At 40.4% G+C, this 21,212-nt stretch overlaps 1 protein-coding gene across 2 annotated transcripts in view; it reads left to right on the plus strand.

Moving 5' to 3' along the window:
- Positions 1-20,821, plus strand: part of MLLT3 (MLLT3 super elongation complex subunit) — a 147,810-nt gene extending 126,989 nt beyond the window's left edge. For both annotated transcript variants that reach the window (XM_026680277.2, XM_026680278.2), the window contains exons 9-12: positions 1,496-1,592; positions 3,057-3,128; positions 3,442-3,513; positions 19,592-20,821. In XM_026680277.2, coding sequence (XP_026536062.1) covers positions 1,496-1,592; positions 3,057-3,128; positions 3,442-3,513; positions 19,592-19,723 — 373 coding nt within the window. In that variant the 3' untranslated portion in view covers positions 19,724-20,821. The remainder of the gene's footprint in view (positions 1-1,495; positions 1,593-3,056; positions 3,129-3,441; positions 3,514-19,591) is intronic.
- The last annotated feature ends 391 nt before the right edge of the window (positions 20,822-21,212 follow it).

A 21,212-nucleotide genomic window follows, 5' to 3' on the forward strand; every position in this document is an offset into this window, starting at 1 on the left:
GAGCTTCCTCCAATACACTTCTTTCACCATTGTCTCTCCATGATAAAACAATATTTGTGTGTTTCTTAAATCAGGGGCCCGCTGCTGGGCTGCAGCCCATTCAGAACCAGGCCACACAAGTGGGCGACTACGAGCACATGCAGCTCTACTTGTGCAAGTGGCAGGTGCTCATGCTCGCACACAAAACCCCATTTGCACAAGCGCCTGGCAAGTGCCTGCCGCTTGCGCAAATGGAGCTATGCTCGCTTGCCTGCTGCACTCACAGAACCATCCCTTCTCCCCGCCACCATCGCCACCGGTCTGCAAAGCCAGAAACGTTTGGGACCACTGTCTTAAATAGTTAGTTACAGCCAGCCCACCACTTTTGCAGCCCAATTCCCCTCTCTTCCCCAACCAGGCCACCAAGCCACAAAAGTTACACTGTCTTAATATGCTGTGAGTAATGTAAAACTCTAGCCATGACAGATAAGATGAGGTGGTCTTAAAAATATCATATAGGGCAGGGGTCCCCAACCACCGGGCCCCGGACCAGTACCGGTCCGTGGATCATTTTGTACCGGGCCGCAAAGAAAATAAAAATAAAATAAAAATGGCGGCTTTCTTCGCCTTCGGTGAATGCTGCTGGGATCAAGAACACAAAAGAAAGAAGGGGAGGGAGGAAGCAACCAAAGCCTGTCCTGCTCTTCGGCTCAGTGGCTTCGGTTTCCTCCCGCCTCGTTCCTCTCTCAGTCGTTCTCTCGCTCCTCCACCAGCCCAGGAAGAAACTGCTTCAAAGAAGCCGGCAGGGTGGCTTTTCCTGTCGGCGCAGCTCCTCCGAAACGCCCGTTCACCCCCACACAGCCACCCGCGGTTCAATCCAGTGCTCTGTTCTGCCTGCCTGCCTGCCTTCATTTCTGGTTGTTTCAGAGCAGCTTCGGCTGAGAAAAAGAGGCGAATAGTTATTAAAGGGAGGGAGACACCTGAGGGATGAGGCTGAGGAAGGCAGGGCCGAGAGGCGGGGCTTCTCAGCCATCCTGAAGGGACTTGTCCTGAGCCGCAGAGACAGCCGTGGGCCGCCGCCGCCCAGCGCTCAGTTTTGAAGGCACTCCTCAGCCAGGCGCAGTTCCTGAATCTGCTGAAACCCTCCGTTTTAAATGTCCCAATAGAAGAGAATATCTGTCGCTCAGGGTTGCAATGAGGAGGCCTTGGCGCTCCCTGAACTTGGTGGTTTGCTGGCGGACGTTTTATTAACCGACTAGGTAACAACATCAGATGTTACCTAGTCAGGTAATGAAACTTCTGCAAGCAAAGTTTCCAATTTCGGACTCCACGCCCCTCACCCGGTCCTTGAAAAAGTGTTTCTGCGTGAAACTGGTCCCTGGTACAAAAAAGGTTGGGGACCACTGATATAGGGTGTTCGTAATCTGTAGTAAGTTGGGAACACTTGAATTTTTCATTTGTGTATTGACCTGCTTCTTACCTTTTCATTCCTCTTCCATTTTTTATTTTTGCTCAGGGTTAGTTTAAGTGATGGAAGTGACAGTGATAGCAGTTCTGCATCTTCACCTCTACACCATGATCCTCCACCTTTATTAAAAACCAACAATAACCAGGTATCGTGTTTTGGTATGAGCACAGTAGTCTCTGTTGTTTAATTTTTTCCAGTAAACATTTTTATTTTACCAACTTTGTGAGCCTTCTTTAGTTTTATAAATGATTAGTGTTAATTAGTCCTGAATCTTTCCAGTTTGTGCAGATCTTACTGAATTTGATTTGTGCTATTATAGCCTATAATATTTTCAGGGGAGGGGGAGGGGAATCCTTCCAAAGATATGTGTAAAGTGCACAACATTTATATATCCTATAAGTAAATGGCACCCAATTTTATGATCATTTTTGTCACAATTGTTAAGCGAATCACTGCTGTTGTTAAGTAAATTGTGTATTCATTAAACAAATCTGGCTTCCCCTATTGACTTCACTGTCAGTAGCAGCTGGAAAGGTTACAGATGGTGTTCACATGATCCTGGAACACTGTAACTGTCATAAATACATATTGTTTGCCAAGCACCCAAATTTTGATCAGGGACTGGGGATGCTATAAGATCCTTGTAAGTGCAAGTATTAGTTGTAAATCACTTTTTCAGTGCTGTTATAACTTCGAAAAGCTGCTAAATGAATAGTTGTAAATCAAAGACTATACTTCTAATTTCTTTGAAAATTAGCTTAAAATATTATTTTTTAAAATAACCCAAAGTCACCAAATGACACTTTTCCAAGTAATGTCATATGTATGCATGAATCAATTTAGTCAACAACAATCTGTTCTTATTTCCTGTTACTTAGATTTGTTATCGTCCAACTACTTCTAAAGACTCTGTATTCTTGACACTTATTAAGCACTATGTTAAAGTTACTGATTTTACTTGAGTAGAAAAATGAATACCTCTAGATCAGGAGTGTCAAACTTGGGTCATCACATGACGTATTGGGACGTTTTTCCCCTTCACTAAACTGGGCGGGGGCAGGGCCAGCACGTGACGCATCCAGGCCACAGGCCGCGAGTTTGACACCCCTGTTCTAAATCAATGCTCAAGTAGATCAATGCTCGTGAAACTGTTCTGAAAATGGTAGATCCCTGCTCATAGAAGAACTATGTACAAACAGAGACTTCAACATATGGATATAATTCTTGCATTGTAGAAGTTTAGAAACAAAACTCAAGTGCCATGACCTTATTTTAAAGCTAATTTATAAAAATATGGCACATTTATCTATAAATAAATTGAAGAGTTGATACTAGATAAGACATAGTATATTACTGAATCATTTCTGAAAGTTCTTCCATTAGTATTCATTTACTTGATAATTCCAAAGTCTTTCGATGTTCAAATTTATTTATAATTAGTTTGTTGCTTTAATTTCTGCTCTTAAGGTATATAACAGGAGATATAATTAGGATATATAAATTGGCTTTAGATCCGCTTACAGAACAAAGTCATCTGACCAACATAGTTTAAAATATTTTAGTTTTTAATTTGTAATGTCCTTAAATATTTACTCTTTTTGTTTTGTAGATTCTGGAAGTAAAGAGTCCTATAAAACAAAGTAAATCTGAAAAACAGATTAAGAATGGTGATTGTGATAAGGTAAATAGAAAAAGAATGTTTAAAACATGCGTCTATACATTAGAATCTAAATTTAGACAGAAAACCTAATTGAAATCAACATCTACATAAAAGTGAAAATTTGTATATACATTTATATGTAAATGGCATGTGATTTCATAAAATATTTCTTAATTATTCCTTTAGCATTTTGTATTACTACATGTATATTGTTTATTGCTGCTGTGTTGGTAAGATCATATAAAATTGAAAATATTTGTGAACAAAACTATGCGGTTTCACAAACTGGCAAACTTTGCATTTTTTGTTTTAATCTGTAATTATTTATTTTCAGGCATATCTTGATGAATTAGTTGAGCTTCACAGAAGGTTAATGACTCTAAGAGAAAGACATATACTGCAACAGGTGAGGGCTTCTATGTCTTTTAAACAGTTTTCCAAAACCAACGTTTTATTAAAAAAAAACAAAGTCGAAATCTAAATTTTATTTTTCAACAGAAAGCAAATCCTTCAATCAAAATATTAGTGTCTCACATTTTTTTATAATCTATTCAGTCCTACAAAAGCATAATTCACACTGAAAGGAATTTCCTGAATGTTCAAATTATAATCAAGTATTTTCCGAAGATGAGAGAGAAAGCCACCACGGAGAAGACCCTTCTTCTGGGTCCTACCAGGTGTCTGTCCCTCAGGGATGGGACCTCAGCATTCCTTGCGTCCCCCCTCTGATGAGTCGGGTAGATGTGACCAGCAAGAGACGGTCCCTCAGATAACCTGGTCTCAAGCCATGAAGGGCTTTAAAGGTGACAACCAGCACCTTGAAAATTGCAGCTGGAAGCAAATCGGTAGCCAATGCAGCTCCTGCAGGAGAGTGATACATGTGCACATCGGGGTCTGCACAAAACTATGCAGGCCGCTGCATTTTTCACCAACTGGAGCTTCTGGATGCTCTTCAAGGGCAACCCCATGTAGAGCGTGTTGCAATAGTCAAGATGGGAAGTGACCAGGGCATGAGTGACTGTGAGAAGGGATTGTTGGTCCAGGAAAGAGCATAACTGGCGCATAACCCACAGTTGCGCAAAAGCCCTCCCGGCCACAATCACCACCTGTTCTTTGAGCAAGAGTCGTGAGTACAGGAGAACCCCCAGATTACGCACAGGGTCTGCTTGGGGTATCCAAGACCCCATCCAAGACCAAAGGTGGCAATTCTCCCTGAGCCAATGAACCCCAAACCCAGAGCCACTTGGTCTTGTCAGGGTTTAATTTCAATCTGTTGCTCCCCATCCAGCCCCTAACACCCTCCAGGCATTGCGGGAGGGAGGACACGGCATCATTTTAACTCACCACGGGCCAAGATATACAGTTGAGTATTATCAGCATATTGGTGATACCTCAATCCATGGTGACAGATGATCTCACCCAGCGGCTTCATATAAATGTTGAACAGGAGCAGAGAGTACTGAGCCCTGCAGAACCCCGTAAAGCAGTGGGCGAGGGCTGGACCTCTCCCCTCCTATCAACACTGACTGAGAGTGGCCGCAAAGAAAGGAAGTGAACCAGGATAGCACAAGGCCTCCCACTCCCATCTCCCAAAGCTGCTCCAGAAGAATGCCATGGTTGATGGTATCGAAAGCTGCCGAGAGGTCAAATAGAGCAAGGATGGATGCACTACCCTCATCTGAATTCACATAATTCAGATTTCAATTTAGATCTGCAATACTGAAATTTGAATTAGTTATTTTCATTTATTTATGGACTTTATGCATTAGTACTTTGGTGTGGTTCAATGACAAACAATTCTTTTTTCACGGAAATTAGTGCACTATGAAACTTTTAAAATACAGAATTTTCTGCACTTAACACGGCTTACAATATTGACTTCAACAACAACAACAACAACAACAACAACAACAACAACAATAATAATAATAATAATAATAATAATAATGAAAATTTCCCAGTATAACACATATTCATACTCTCTGCCTTTATCCTACATACACACTCCCAAATATAAAAGCAGTCGTTAATCTATTTGTTCATTGCAAAATCTTGGTTCATTTTTTTGTGGGTGCCATTTAGATTTGGGCCCATCTTTAACCATGGAACTACAGTAACTGCATGGCTTCAGGCCAGTTGCTGTTTCTAAGCCCAACCTACTACTTCAGGATCTTCGTATAAGCTACCTGAGCTAGGGACACACACTGACATACATGCATTTTTCTCCACATTATTTATTTAAAACTCTTACACCAGTAAGTTCTTGATTTATCATGTGGTGAAGTTACAAAAAAAGTGCAATCTCACTTGAGATCAGCTGGATCAATTGATATGAGTCTGTAGGCTTCAGATTTGAGAAATGGGGTCTAGTTAATCATAATACCTGAAGTGATTCTCAGTTACCCTTAAAATCAAAGCCCATGACTATCTCCTTGAGTGTTATGGTAATGCTAGGCTTCATATCATGATATTAACTTAGCTGACCCCTAAATCAGAAAATGATGTACTTCTATTTCAGATTTTAACTTGGTAGTTTATCATTTAAATGGTAGATTATCATGAATTACATCAGTATATTTTATAATCAATGCTAACGCTTCCCAATATTTATTTATTAAATTTATGTTTTGCTCATCTCATTATTGAAGCTGTTCTAGGCTCCAATATGAAGAGAGAGAAAATGTATGTTTATTTATTATTCATTTATTTCTCCCATGAGCTGTTCAGAGCATCCAGAAGTGGGAGGTGCTTCAGTCTCTTCTGGAAAGTCTGGGCTTAAAACTCCGGGACGCTCTTCCTCCTCCTCCACGGGACACCACCCCAGCGTCCCCCAGTTTTAGCTCAGTCTTCATGGTAAGAGGTTGTGCACTCCTTGATTGGAACGGTTTTCCGATTCAGCTAGTCAAAATTCAGGTTTGCTCTTGGGTTAATTCGGCTTGTAAATTTCCCCCCAATTAATTTGGTGATTTCAAGGCTTGTGGCTCTACTGGGTTATCCCCCCGATCAGTTTGAGAGCCGCCAGCCACTCCACACGTAGCCTGAGACAGCCGCTTCAGGCAATTAGCTTATCTAACCCCCCGATCATCTTATCTCTGCAATCTTGGAGGAGCGCTCGCAGCCGCGGCTCACTTCTCCTTGCCGTTTCGACTGACAGGATCATTTATCTGACAATTTAGAGAGTCAGCAGCAGCGGCTCGTTAAACTGCTTAGGCAATTAACAGCGGAGATTCTGCCTTCCCGCCATTTTCAACGGCTGGCTTCAAGTTCACGCCTAAGTATCACAGGCGTCATTCTCCGCTGGTTTCCCTTCTTGGGGACCGGGGCAGGTACCTTCCCACTCCACTTCCCTGGCATTATTTCTCTTTTATCTTGCTGGCGTTGGATAAGCAGGCTAGTCCTTAAACAGGATTTTTTTCCTTTTGCAATTGCTTTTGGATCATTATATTGGAGTGAAGCCGCAAGTGCCATTTCAAACAGCGGGACGTTTTTGATAGGAAAGGATTCATCCAGGCCCTGTATAGCTGGTTTCCCTTGTTGGGGACCAGGGATCCAGAATATTTCTTGCTTGGAGCGCTTGGGGGTTTCCCTTGTTGGGGACCCTTAGATACTGTTTCCCATAAACACAGTTTTACATGTAGATATAGGCACGTATATGTATATGTGTGTGTGTGTGTGTGTGTGTGTGTATATATATATATATATGGCCTTCAGCTTTGTTCGGGTATTTTCCCACGTCATTATAGTTGTGCTTTTAAAGTTGTAGCAACGTTTCAGCAGAATCTCATCTGCCATCATCAGGTTTCTGTATTGTGTCCGTCTGTGAGTCAGACTTTTACAGTGGTTTCAGATTTAAATTTGGGGCAGCCTATTGCTGTGCCAGAATGGTTTTTCTTCATCCTGATTGGTTGGGAGTCTTGGTCTGTGTTTATTGGTCTCGGAGTTTGGCTGTGTTCTGCTTGATTGGTGTCTCTAATATCTTATGTCTGTTTTTTGGCTCTTTTTGTATCTTGATTGGCTGGCAGCATTGTGTTACTTTATTGGAGGTCTTTAGTGCAGCTTGGCTTCGGGTAAATGGACGGCTATCATTAGTTAGGAAGCTGGGTTTCATCTGGGTGCCTGGTTGGGATGTGTTTGAGCTGGAGGTATCAGGGGGATCTGTTTGTGCCCAGGTGTTTGCCTGGCTTGTGGTGTGGAGATTTTTTGTTTGTGAGTGCAGGCTTCCAAATGATTGACAGCCTGGTGGAATCATCTCTTCTGTTCATGCTTTCTGGTCTTTTTCAATCTCTATGGCTTCTCTGATGATTCTGTGGCTGGAATTTTCTATGGTGGCTAGGGTTTTGGTGCCATTGAAGTTGATGCTATGACCTGTGGCTTCCATGTGTTGGACAGGTCATAGCATCAACTTCAATGGCACCAAAACCCTAGCCACCATAGAAAATTCCAGCCACAGAATCATCAGAGAAGCCATAGAGATTGAAAAAAGACCAGAAAGCATGAACAGAAGAGATGATTCCACCAGGCTGTCAATCATTTGGAAGCCTGCACTCACAAATCTCCACACCACAAGCCAGGCAAACACCTGGGCACAAACAGATCCCCCCTGATACCTCCAGCTCAAACACATCCCAACCAGGCACCCAGATGAAACCCAGCTTCCTAACTAATGATAGCCGTCCATTTACCCGGCCAAGCTGCACTAAAGACCTCCAATAAAGTAACACAATGCTGCCAGCCAATCAAGATACAAAAAGAGCCAAAAAAAACAGACAGAAGATATTAGAGACACCAATCAAGCAGAACACAGCAAACTCCGAGACCAATAAACACAGACCAAGACTCCCAACCAATCAGGATGAAGAAAAAACCATTCTGGCACAGCAATAGGCTGCCCCAAATTTAAATCTGAAACCACTGTAAAAGTCTGACTCACTGACGGACATAATACAGAAGCCTGATGATGGCAGATGAGATTCTGCTGAAACGTTGCTACAACTTTAAAAGCACAACTATAATGACGTGGGAAAATACCCGAACAAAGCTGAAGGCCATACATGTAAGTACCCGCAAAACTTAAGAAAAATACATACATACATACATACATACATACATATATATGTGTGTGTGTGTGTGTGTTTTCTGAGGTTCAACCAAAGATCCATACATACATACATACATACATACATACATACATAAATAAATATAAATTAAATATAAATATATAAATATAAATATAAATTAAATATAAATTAAATATAAATATAAATATATGTATGTATGTGTATATATGTATGTGTATATAGATATATATATATAGACTTACACTCCTGGAGAAGCATTCTACTTTCAACCACAGGGCTGGCATCACCCCTAAGTACAAATAAATAAATAAATAAATAAATAAATAAATAATAATAATAATAATAATAATAATAATAATAATAATAAATTTTAAAAAAATTAAAGTTAGAGGCACGAGAATCAGTCCTCCACAATGGAAGGTGACAGCGTCTTCTGCTTCAAGACAAATAAGTCCCGAGATAAGTCAGTGGGCCCCCAAAAGGTCTCTAAGGCGGTGGATAAGGATGCCCATAGACTGCACCAAGCCTTGGAAAGGCAGTTGCAGAAACGGGCCAGGGAGGCGGACAAGATGGCTATGACACAACAATCAGATCAGGGACCAAGTACATTGTTGGGGCCCTTGGACTTATCCACCCAGCCCAGACAGGCTATTTCTGGACAGCCTCCCGTAGGCATATCTCCTCCAATGAGCACTGCCTGGCGAATCCCAGAGGCAACCTTCACCCCTACAGCTGCTGGTTTAAGACAGGAGGAGGGATTACCTGAGACTATTCCCATCGAAATGAGGCAATGGATGGAGATGGCCATACAAAAGGGCATTGGGGCTGGAGTTCAGCAATCCATCTGGACCAGACACTTTTCGGCTACTTCGGAAGCGGGATCCCTGTCTGCTCGATCCTTTGAGCATATGGGACATCATCAAACTCAGGTATTCCCCAATATTCCTGACATACCAGTCCAGGGTATTCGAGAGGAGGTGGAATTAGATGACCAGGATGTTCCCATGGAGGTGGGGTCGATCCATCAGATGGACTTTGGGTTGCCAGAGGCTGACCCATGAGAACGAGGAATGTTGGATGATGAAGGCCTCATTCCGGACCAACCTACCTTTTCTGGCCTTTTTCGTCCACACCTCTTTAAATCTTTACTGTTCAAAGCAAAGAACACCGCTAAACTAGGCACATCAAGCCCTCATCCATTGTCAACAGGGTCTCAGGACGCATCCGAGGATCTAATATTTTCACAACCAGCTAATGAGACAGAAACTATTCCTGTCCCTCGTATGTTTGCTGAATTAGTACAAAATCAATGGGCATCAGCAGCATCCTACCCAGCCCCAACAGGGTACGATAAACGATATTATAATTTGGCACCAGAGTTTTCAAATTTTCTCAAAACGCCGGAGGTGGGTGAGCCCATTGTGGCACTGGCCTCTTCAGCCTTTCCCAATGAGGCCGAGGAAGCCCTGAGACTGGAGGAAAAGAGAGCAGAGTTGGCACTCCGTAGGGAGCATGTTTCTGACGCCTGGGCCATTAGGGCAGCTACAGCTGCATCCTTTTTTACACAGTCCTCCCTACGATGGCTCTTTCGCTTGAGGGATATATTGCTGGTGTCAAATGTCAGAGCCCACCAGGATATTGCTAAGATTATTGCAGGGGCAGAATTCTCCACCAACGCCACTTTAATGCAGTCAAATTCTCGTCTAGAGCCATAGCATCTCACGTATCAGCACGGAGACTGCTATGGCTCAGACATTGGCAGGCGGATACCAAGCATAAATGCAAGCTGGCATCAGCCCCAATATTGGGGGATAAATTATTTGGCAATGTCTTGGAGCCCCTGCTTATTGAGAATAGAAACAAGAAAAAAGTGCTTCCCCCTCTTTTTCGGAGGTCTGAAAACAGAACGCCCCAGTCGTTTCAAAGGGGCTCCTTTTGGCCCTACTATCAAGGCCCATACGTTCCCAGATCGCAAAGAACATCAGGCTACAGGCCTAGTTTTAGACAGGATAGGTCGGAATCTTCTGATAGAGGTCAGCGGGGAGGCCAAAACAGAAGAAACCCCAGAAGTACCGGAGGCCGGTTTTCTCGTCGCCCCAAGTGAGTCCTTGACAGCAGCTCACATTGGAGGGCGGCTAAAATTGTTTTCTGATCAATGGGACAGCTCCACCTCTGATGCATGGGTCAGGGACTCTGTTAGGTTTGGTTTGGCACTAGAGTTTCAATCCTCCCCCGAACTTTTTCATTAGGAGCCCCTAGGTCCACGGACCCCATTAAGAGAGCATTGATGCAGGAGGCTATCAATCATCTTCTGCATATTCGGGCCATTAGAAGAGGTCCCATCTGAACAAAGGGGTCAAGGCTGTTACTGTCTATTGTTTGTGGTCCCAAAGAGTTTGGGGGCTGGAGGGCAATTCTGGACCTCAAACGTCTGAACAGATCATTGGTTTATCGAAAATTTAAGATGACTACTCTCCAGTCCATTCTGCTCAGCATCAGAGACAACGATGTCCTGACCTCTATAGATCTGACAGAGGCTTATCTACATATACCAATTAGACCTGCTCACTACAAATATCTTAGATTTTGCTATTCTGATCGGCACTACGAATATATATTGCCCTACCATTCGGTCTGGCTTTGGCCCCTAGGACTTTTACTAAGGTCCTGGCGGCTTTGGCTGCCTCCCTCAGGATCAAATCTATTCGTTTACAATGTTATCTGGATGATATTTTAATTTTGTCATCTTCCAGACATCAAGCAAATTTGGATACCAAGATTACTCTGGAGACCCTTCAAGGTCATGGCTTTTGCATAATTTGGGATAAAAGCCATTTGATCCCTTCAACTAGGTTAGTTCATTTGGGGGCAGTGATAGATACCATGGAGGCCAAGGTTTTTCTCTCTCAGGACAGGTTGAATAGTATCCAGTCTTTGGCCAGAGAGATCAGAGCCTTAAAGAGGGTTTCCCTGGCAGTTCTGTCTCAACTGTTAGGGAAACTGATTTCTTGTATTTCCATTGTTCCTTGGGCTCGATTCCATTCTAGAGATCTGCAATGGTTCCTGCTACCTTTCCAGCGATCCAGAAGAGCCACTTCCAACGTCCGGATAAAGGTACCGCACAATGTTCGCCGATCGCTTCGCTGGTGGTCGGAAAACACGATAAACAAGGGGTGTCCTTTCAAGGAACCTTGCAGGGCAACGATCACAACCGATGCCAGCCTGGTAGGATGGGGAGCTCACTTCCAATCCCACACTGCACAGGGAAGTTGGACTATTTCTAAACAATCACAAAGCATTAACCTGTTGGAGCTGCAAGCAGTTCATCTGGCGTTACGCAGTTTTCTACCCCTTTTCCAATCACGCCACATTCTGGTCTTGACAGACAATATCACAACCAAGGCCCACGTAAACAGACAGGAGGGTACCCACTCCAAACTTCTGATGCTGGAGACGTCCAGGTTGTTCAAGTGGGGCGAGGCCAATCTGCTTTTGCTCAAGGCAGAGCACATAGCAGGGGCCTTAAACACACAAGTGGACTTGCTCAGCAGGGCCACGATAGATCAGACAGAGTGGCGCCTATACCCGTCTTTCTTCCAGAAAGCAGTGCGGAGGTTTGGGCAACCGGTGATCGATCTATTTGCCTCTCCCCTCAATGCCCAATTGCCCTGGTATATTTCAAGGTACCCGACTCAGGGGGCAGAGGCCGTCAACGCCCTGCGGTCAGTGGCCTCCCGGACTTCTATATTTGTTTCCTCCACTCCCTGTAATACCCAGGTTGATCCAGAAGTTATTGGAGGAACGAGCAGAATTGATATTGGTCGCCCCTTACTGGCCCAGGCGAACATGGTTTGCGGACTTACAGGACCTGTCGAGAGAACAACCTTGGAAAATTCCACCGTCGAGGGTTTCCCTCTCGCAAGGGCCGGTACTTCACCCGGACCCACAATGGCTCAGCCTAGCCGTATGGAGGTTGAGCAGAGCCGTTTAAGGACCCAACAGATTTCAGAGGATGCCATTGCCACCATACAAGCATCCAGACGGTCCTCTACAAATCGTATATACGAGGCCACGTGGTCCGCTTTCTGTCACTGGTGCCGGGGGTCTAAGATCGACCCAACCGCCCCATCAATAGGACAATTATTGGACTTTTTACAGGAGGGGTTGACCAAGGGCCTATCTCCAAATACTTTACGCAGACAGGTGGCGGCCTTAGCCTTGGTGATATCCTGGGGTGACCTTTGTTCCATAGCACACTATCCACATGTCCACAGCTTTCTTAAGGGTGCTGCAAACTTACGACCTCCTGTAATTCACCGCTATCCCACTTGGGAGCTCAACAAGGTGTTAACCGCACTTACAACTGGCCCGTTCAAGCCTTTAAGAACCGCTAGTCTCAAATTCCTGACATATAAGGTGGTCTTCTTAATTGCGATCACATCAGCAAGGAGGATTTCCGAGTTGGCAGCATTGTCGATGAGAAAGGACCTGTGCGTGTTTCATGCGGACAGAGTGGTTCTCAGATTGGATCCATCGTTCACCCCTAAAGTAAATTCAGCCTTCCACAGAGCGCAGGAGTTGGTGCTTCCAAATTTTTGTCCGAAACCATCTCATAGACTGGAGCATCAATGGCATCGATTTGACGTTCGAAGGGCATTAAGCATCTATCTAGACCGCACGGCGGCATTTCGAAAATCTGAGGCTCTATTCCTATCCTTCAACCCATCCACTTTAGGACACAAGGTGTCGTCGACGACCATTGGTAGATGGTTGAGAGCCACCATAGCTAAAAGTTACGAATGCCATTCCATCTCAGTTCCTAAGGGCATTACAGCCCACTCGACAAGGAGTGCGGCAACATCAGCAGCATGGGCCACACGGGCTTCCATAGACGAAATCTGCAGAGCGGTGACTTGGGCTTCACCATCGCCCTTTGTCAGAAATTATAAAATTGATGTCTATGCCTCAGCGGATGCTTCATTTGGCAGAAGAGTCATGCAGAGGGTCCACAGAGTTTAGGAGTGGATTTCGATCCAGACGGAGTCCCTCCCTAAGGACAGGCCAAGCTTTGGTATGTTCCACTTCTGGATGCTCTGAACAACTTATGGGAGAAAGGGCGTTGGTACTTACTTGATACGCCAGTTCTCTGTGAGCTGTGAAGAGCATCCAGCCCCACCCATTTCTTTCCATCTGGTGGGGTTCCGGTCAGGGATCTAGATTAGGTGATGAGTCCTGGACTTTGGCACTCAGTCTTCGCAAAACTGGGGGATGCTGGGGAGGTATCCCGTGGAGGAGGAGGAGCGTCCCAGAGTTTTAAGCCCAGCCTTTCCAGAAGAGACTGAAGCACCTCCCATTTCTGGATGCTCTTCACAGCTCACAGAGAACGGGCGTATCAGGTAAGTACCAACGCCCTATCCCACTTTATTTTTATTATAAATAATTCAAGGAGGTAGACATAATTTTTATTTTTATTTTTGATAAATAATGTATTGATTTGTATCCTGTTTTTGGGAGGGATGATGGCTCAGTGATTAAAGGTGCTGGGCTTGTCGATTGGAAAGTCGACAGCGTTCCATGCTCCTTGGCATATATATATATACATATGTTTTCTTAAGTTTTTGCGGGTACTTACATGTATGGTATTCAGCTTTGTTCAGGTATTTTCCCACGTCATTATAGTTGTGCTTTTAAAACTGAAACAACTGTAAAAGTCTGACTCACAGACGAACACAATACAAAAGCCTGATGATAGCAGATGAGATTCTGCTGAAATGTTGCTACAACTTTAAAAGCACAACTATAATGACATGGGAAAATACCAGAATAAAGCTGAATACCATACATACATACATACATACATACATACATACATACATACATACACACATACACACACACACGTTCTGTTGTAGAAGCTTTTATATTGTTGCTGCCAAATTGACTGCAGTGAAATTAAAGGGAAACCAGAACTATATATTACATTAAACGACAATGTGTAGTTTTACTTCATCAAAACTAAAAACTGCCCTTCCGGTTTGAAGTCTCTTCGGCGACAGACAGAAATCCGCGATCGTGCGCGGTTTCGGTCTGGGCTCGCCGCTGGAGCGCCCCGAGCCGGCTGGTTTCATGGCTAAGCCACCCCGTAGAGGTGGTGAAGAGGGGGGAGTCCGCCAGCAGGGCTGAGGAGAGCCGTATCTCTCCTCCTCAGCTGGCCATTACTCCATTTCCTGAAGGCGGTTGCAGCGGTGGTCAGAAATGGCCACCACAAAGAAGAACTCAACCAGAAAAGAATGTGCAGGAGGAAGATAAGAAGTGAAAGTTTTGGTTGACCAGGTTAAATTGTGAAAGCAACAACTAAGGTACCCTGGAATTTAAATTTACAAAAAAATAACATCGCTCCCAAAGAAGAGTTGGAAGCAGCAAAGGAAAGTGAAAAAGGAAAGGTTTGGCTTTTTTTTTTTCTTCTCTCTCCTTCCCTATACTGACAACTAAGAGACTTAAATTAGAAATCGGAAAAATCCACTTTGACATCAATAGGCAATTAAGCTGAAAATAAAATAAAATGCCAAAGGGATAATAAGGATTTCTGGACACTAATTTTTTTTTTTCATAAGCAGGAAGGGAGAGAAAAAAATAAGGGCAGGATCTGGAAGAGGGAGGAGACTGCCTGGAATTAAAAAGAATCTACAGTAAAACTTCAACAAGACTTCTAAAAGATACATTTTAACTGAAACTTTGTAACTAAACAGTAACCCCAAGAAGAGAAAGTGAAAAAAAAAGAGCAAAAAGAAACAGCTTGCATGTATTTGGATTATTTGGTGATCTTTGGATTCTTGGTTATTACATTTGAATGACTAAAATTAATCGGGTGGTTGTTTAAAAATTTATACAATGGCACTACTTCTGGATGAATTGAAAATGGAACTGAAAAAGTACAAAGAAGATGCACAAGAAGGGAAGGGTTCTTTTGGCTTCGTTTTTCAATTCTTAGAAATGGAGATTTGGAACTATGAGAAACAACAAGAAACGTCTGCAAAACAAGAAGACTGGGACAAAGAAGAAGCCATCTTTAATGAACAAGTAATTTTATGTGGGGAAGAAAAAGGAAAGAGGGGAAAGAGAATGGAGAATTTAAGATTTAAAAAAACAACCAAAGAAAAGAAAAATAATTCGAAAAATAAATATAATACTGGAAAGCAACAGAAAGGGGGAATACAGAAGAGAGAAATAAAAGTAGAGAGACAAGGGGGTAAAAAGGGGAGAGAGAAGAAGAGAGGGAAGAAGGAAAGGAAAAGAAGTTACAAAGGACTGGAGCAAGATATAGAGAAACAGGACCTATTTAGAGATAATAGGTGAAAATCTAACTGAAAAAGGGATTCTGTAAAGGTACATAAGATTGTATTGTTATATTAGTAATAGAAATAACTTTAGAAAATTGGAAACAATGTATGATTAAAATGAGGGATAAAATAGTTAGTGTAATTTAGTGAAATGTTTGTTAATAAAATAAGTGAAATAAAATAAATGAGAAAATTGAATTAGGAAGGGACGGGAACATTTTAATTAGTTAATGTTTTATAAAATATAAGTGAAGGGGGGGAATTAATTATGGAAAGCTTATAATTGTTCCCATAGAAGTATGATATTTAATTGAAAAGTAATGTTAAAGAAGTTAAGACTTTAATGAATATTAATATTAATGATAGAATTGAATTGGAATGGAATGTGTTGTTTTAATTACATACATTTATAATTTTTTTCTTTTTTAAGAATATAGTGTGTATTTTAAGAATGTACCAAGCAGAATCCGAATGGAAGTTATGTATTATATTGAATGTTATAACTTTAGGGTATATATTGAAGCCTAAATAAGAGTTAAATGGATAAACTTAAAAGATATAAAGGCGTCATACTCCAATCAGTAACTACAGGAGAAATTTTGTTTAATGAGAAAAGATAATAGATAATTGAAACAGGACAGACAAAAAATACAAATATAATGATTTGAATTGAGATGAGATAATTAAAATAAAATTGAGAAAATTAAAAGAGGGGAGAAGCTATGCAGAAAATGTAAAATAGTAATAAGATATGGAATAGAATATAAAAATGAGCATGAACTTGAATTTGTGTCTGTACGAAGAAATGTAACCCGGGATTACGCTACTTTCAAAAAAGATGTTTTATTTGTATTTTTTTTCTTTTTGTGAAAACTCAAATAAAATTTACCAAAAAAAACCCTAAATAAAACTGTCTTGAACTTTGCATCCTACATCTTCAGCTGAATTACTTTTAATGTGATTTTAAAACTGACCATCTGAAATCTTGCCAGCTGTTATCTTATTTTTCCGCCAAATATTTCTTAATAGATTAAGAATATAAAAACTTGGTTTCCTTTCGCAGATGGTCAGTAAAAGCCCTCAGGTTTTCTGGTTATATTCTTGAGTTACACCTCTATTAAATGTGAATATTCATCCTACTCAGCTGTAATCCTGGGACTATATTTCCAAGAGGCCCTTATGAAGAGTAGGATTCCAGTGTTCATGCTGTTTTTATTTAGGAGCTTAAAAAGGATAGATAGTAATCAAACCAAAGCTAAGTTTCATTTCTCATCCCTCTAAAGAGTGCTGCATTGCTTAAAATGCATCTGTTAACACTTCCTAACAGCTTTTGAATTCCTTAAATTTATTATCAAGGGAGTTAATGGAAAGCCCTGTTTTGGCAGAGTACCACAGGAAGGCATATCAAATATAGATCATTCTTTTAAAAAAAAACTTCTGAATTTTTTTTCTAGAAATCTTCCTGGGCTGGTTTATTAGCTAGGGTTAAATGAAGCATATTTTAGAATTAATTTACATTCCTAACTCATTACTTCGACACAAGCTGAGGAGTGTTGGAGCCAAAGTTTCTATATAAACCAGTGTGGCAGAAATAAATGAACGTCTACTTTAAACATGGTGCTTCTCAGCAGGCTGACATTTAATTTTTAGTAATGCTGTATGTTTCACATTGTGGACTGATTAAACCTTTCATGAGCTCTTGCTGATCTGGAACCACATGGGTGGAAATATATATTCTTAATACTACAGAGTTCCAGGTTATTTATTCAGTTGGGCTATCTCGCCAGAAATGCTTGCTTCTTGCTCACTTAATAGTACAGCTCTTAATATTTTTATGTCTTTCAGTCCAAAATGTTCTAGGGTTGTGCTATTCTTTAAGTATCAAAAGCATATACATGTGGTCCTTTACTTATGATGACAGTTCAGCCCAAAATTTATGTTGCTAAGTAAGACAGTTGTTAAGTGAATTTGCCACATTTAAAACCTTTCTTGACGCAGTTGTTAAGTGAATCACTGCAGTTGTTAAGTTAGTAACCAAGTTAAGTGAATCCGACCTTTCCATTAATTTTACTTGTCGGAAGGTCACAAAAGGTGATTCACATGACCCTGGAACACTGCAACCATCATAAATATGACTCAGTTGCCAAGCATCTGAAAGTTTGATCATACGACTATGGGGATGCTCTAATGGTTGTGTGAAAGATGTACTATAAATCACTTTTTCAGTGCCGTTGTAATTTCAAATGTCACTAAATGATCTGTTGTAAGTCGAGGATACTTTTATTTATAGTATGGCTGCCTGCTTGGATATAATAATTGGAGAAATATTTGTGCATTTCATACCATAGTTTCACACTGCCTTATACATCAATATATGGTATACAGCAAATTAAGCTGTATAAGATTATTGGGAATAGTTCTAATTCATAGGCAGAGCATGTGCTTTGCATGTACAAGATGTAAACAATCTAGGTCATTTTCATCTCAGTTAAAAAGCTCTTGAATAGAAGAGGGGGGAAAGGCCTCTAGATGAAACTTAAGAATGCTAAAGCCACATTATACAATATATTGTATTATAATTGTCATCTCCAACACATTTGAAGGGCACTAATTCAGAAAAGGGTTTGAGTAAAAAGATTTACGAGACAAGAATTACAGCAACAAAATATTATAAAGATAGATTGGTGGCCATACATGCAAATTCAGGCCAGATATCAGAAGGACAAAGAACAATTTGGTTTCTGCATGGAAAAGCATCAATTAGATAAAATTCTACAAGAAATGGAAAAGAAAATGATTTCAAGAATATATAACTTTCTACTAGATTTTAAAATGGAAGAGGAGGTGGTCAAAGAGACGATGGTGGTATGGGTGAAAAATGTTGGCCACAATATAGACCTGGACAATTGGGAGAGAATGTGGGGATCAAATTACAAATTAATTACATCCACAGCATACAAGGAAAATCAATACAAAATGTTCTACAGATGGCATCTTCCTCCCGCTAGATTGGCAAAAATGTTTAATTCAGACCTAAATTGTTGGAAATGTGGAAAAGAAAAAGGCACTTATTTTCATACCTGGTGGACATTCCAGGAAGTGAAAAAATATTGGAATACAATTAGACAATGGATAGAAGAAATCACGAATCAAAAAATTGAATTTAATCCGGAAACTTTTTTATTAGGTATAATAACACAAAAATGCAATAAAACAGATAGATATATTATGTTACATATATTAACAGCTGCAAGGATTTCGTACTCACAACTCTGGAAGAAAAAAAGGGTTTCACTGGAAGGCATGGTTATAAAAAAATAATAGATTGTATAGAGATGGACAGGCTAACGATGAAAATAAAAGACGGAGAAGATTCAATTTATTATAGGGCCTGGGATGCCTGGGATGAGTGGTTTAAAAATAAAAAGAAAATAAAAAGGCAATTAGGAAAAGAATGAGGGAATATGTAAATATACCATGGAGAAGATTGAGATGTAAGGATAAAAGATATTGATTTATAGTAAGAGTAAGATGTAATGGTAAAGGAATAAGTAAATACATATACTGAAAAATGTGAGGAGATGCAAAAGATGTTTTGATGTTGATAACAATGTATAAAATTTTATGTTTTTAAAATTTGGAAACTTAATAAAATTTATTTAAAAGAAAGAAAGAAAAAAGGGTTTGAATAGATCATAGTAAATTACAATACGCGTATGACATTTTCAGGTCAGCAAATAGCCGAATCAAGCAGAGTCATAACTGAGAATTGCCAATTAAGAGTTGCTGTTCAGTTTGTTACTTCATTTCTCCAGTTAGTAGGATACTTGCCTGGAAAGATCTGTAGCAGTCTACAAATTTTATTTTAAAATGATTTAAGAGAAATAAATAAACAAAAAAATTAAGGAAGGTTATAACAAGCATAAAGCTATTGTTGGCATTCATGTATCATGCTCAGGCCCATGGACAAAGAAACAATGTAATGCTACATTTTATCTGAAAATCTTACAGATGAGATGATCAGAAGTGTTTAAATTTAACCTTTCCTTTTGTTTTTGAATGACAGATTGTAAATCTTATAGAAGAAACGGGACATTTTCACATCACAAACACTACGTTTGACTTTGACCTTTGCTCACTGGACAAAACCACAGTTAGAAAATTACAGAGTTACCTGGAAACATCTGGAGCATCCTGAGGACATCAGTTGTGGTTGCATTAAAAACTGCTGGTTGTTTGTTTGTTTTTTATCTGAAAAAGAAAAAAAGAAAAATAAAACATTCAGAACGATGCAGCCATGGTGCAAAAACCCCAACAGCTCTCTTCAGCTTTATTTTTATTTTATTTTTTTGTTAAAGCCAGTTCATCATCTCTTGATAAAGGAGAAGAAAAATGACAAGCCTCAGCGAATTGCTCTTCTCACCAAGGAAATGCTCTGGAAGAGTTAGCCTGGATAGCCTTGAAAAAAAAAAAAACACTTAATGAATGTGTATGGTATCATGTGTCTCTCTCTGTGGTACTCCAGGCCACAAGATAAATGCATGTTCAACACACTGCCTTATTACATAACTGATCTATTTATTACTGCATATGCATATTCCAACGTCCTTGAGGGAATGGCACTACCAGACGCTACAATGTCCCGTGTCTCACGGATGCTCCTTGGATCCAGCACACCGCCATCACAGGCCTTCTGACCTTACTCTTGCTTTCATGCCACTTTGTCTTGACCCTTTTGCTAGTACAGTGTGAAAACCCCACTGCATTGTTTGGTTTCAATTTCTGTGGTTCCCCAAAATAAGATACTGGTGTGGGGTAAGGCAGAAAAGTCTATCCATTTTTTTAAAATGCTCAGTCTACTGTAGCAGGATCACCCAGGTTATAATTAATGTGCTCATTTTGGACTATATGTAACAAAACAAAAGGAGATTCTGACCTGTTATTAAGGGGAAAAAACACAAATGTGTTAATACAGTATGCTATCCCAATTCAGAATTGCTTTCCCGTCAACATTTCTGCATCTGTTTTAAGGTTATATTAGAAACAAATATAACATTATAAGCAGATGCTTGCCATAAGAGGAATACTAGTTCAGTTTTCATGGTATAGACAGAAAGCCCTTGATTGGGAACTATTTACGGCCAATATGCTGAAAATTATTTCTAAATTTCATTACTTGTTCCATACTTCACATTCAGTTGTAATAGGGCTCTTAACTCAAACTGGTTAATCAGATTAATTTCAATTGCATAATTAATACATATTATGTTTGGATGTGAATAAATGAGTTCTAAACTACTCTCCCACCCCCATCCTTTCTTTTTTTTAAAAAAAAAAAAAAAAATTCTACATTCGTGCATGTATTGCTATAGGGACCACCTGAGAACTTGTATTCCTTCCATTTTTTTTTCAGAGATGTTTGGACTTCTTCCAAAATGTTACCTGTCCTACCATTTTAAACTTTTTAATGGTAAAATGATGTTTTCTGAAAGAAAAAAAAACAGCCACCCAATAGAAACATCTTTCTTTAGTGAAATTATCTACTAAACATCACTGCCCTGATTTCCAGAAGTATTTTTTAATCTTTAACAAAAGTAATTTCATAAAATAAAACTCCATTTAAAGAAAGAGGGCAGAAAAGAGGCCTTCTCTTACTGAAGCCATTAAAGCAGGGATGTCAAGTGATA

Source organism: Notechis scutatus, chromosome 2, assembly GCF_049901735.1.
Source record: "Notechis scutatus isolate UNSWTSFEM ecotype Mainland chromosome 2, rNotScu1.2, whole genome shotgun sequence".
Classification (NCBI taxonomy): domain Eukaryota; kingdom Metazoa; phylum Chordata; class Lepidosauria; order Squamata; family Elapidae; genus Notechis; species Notechis scutatus.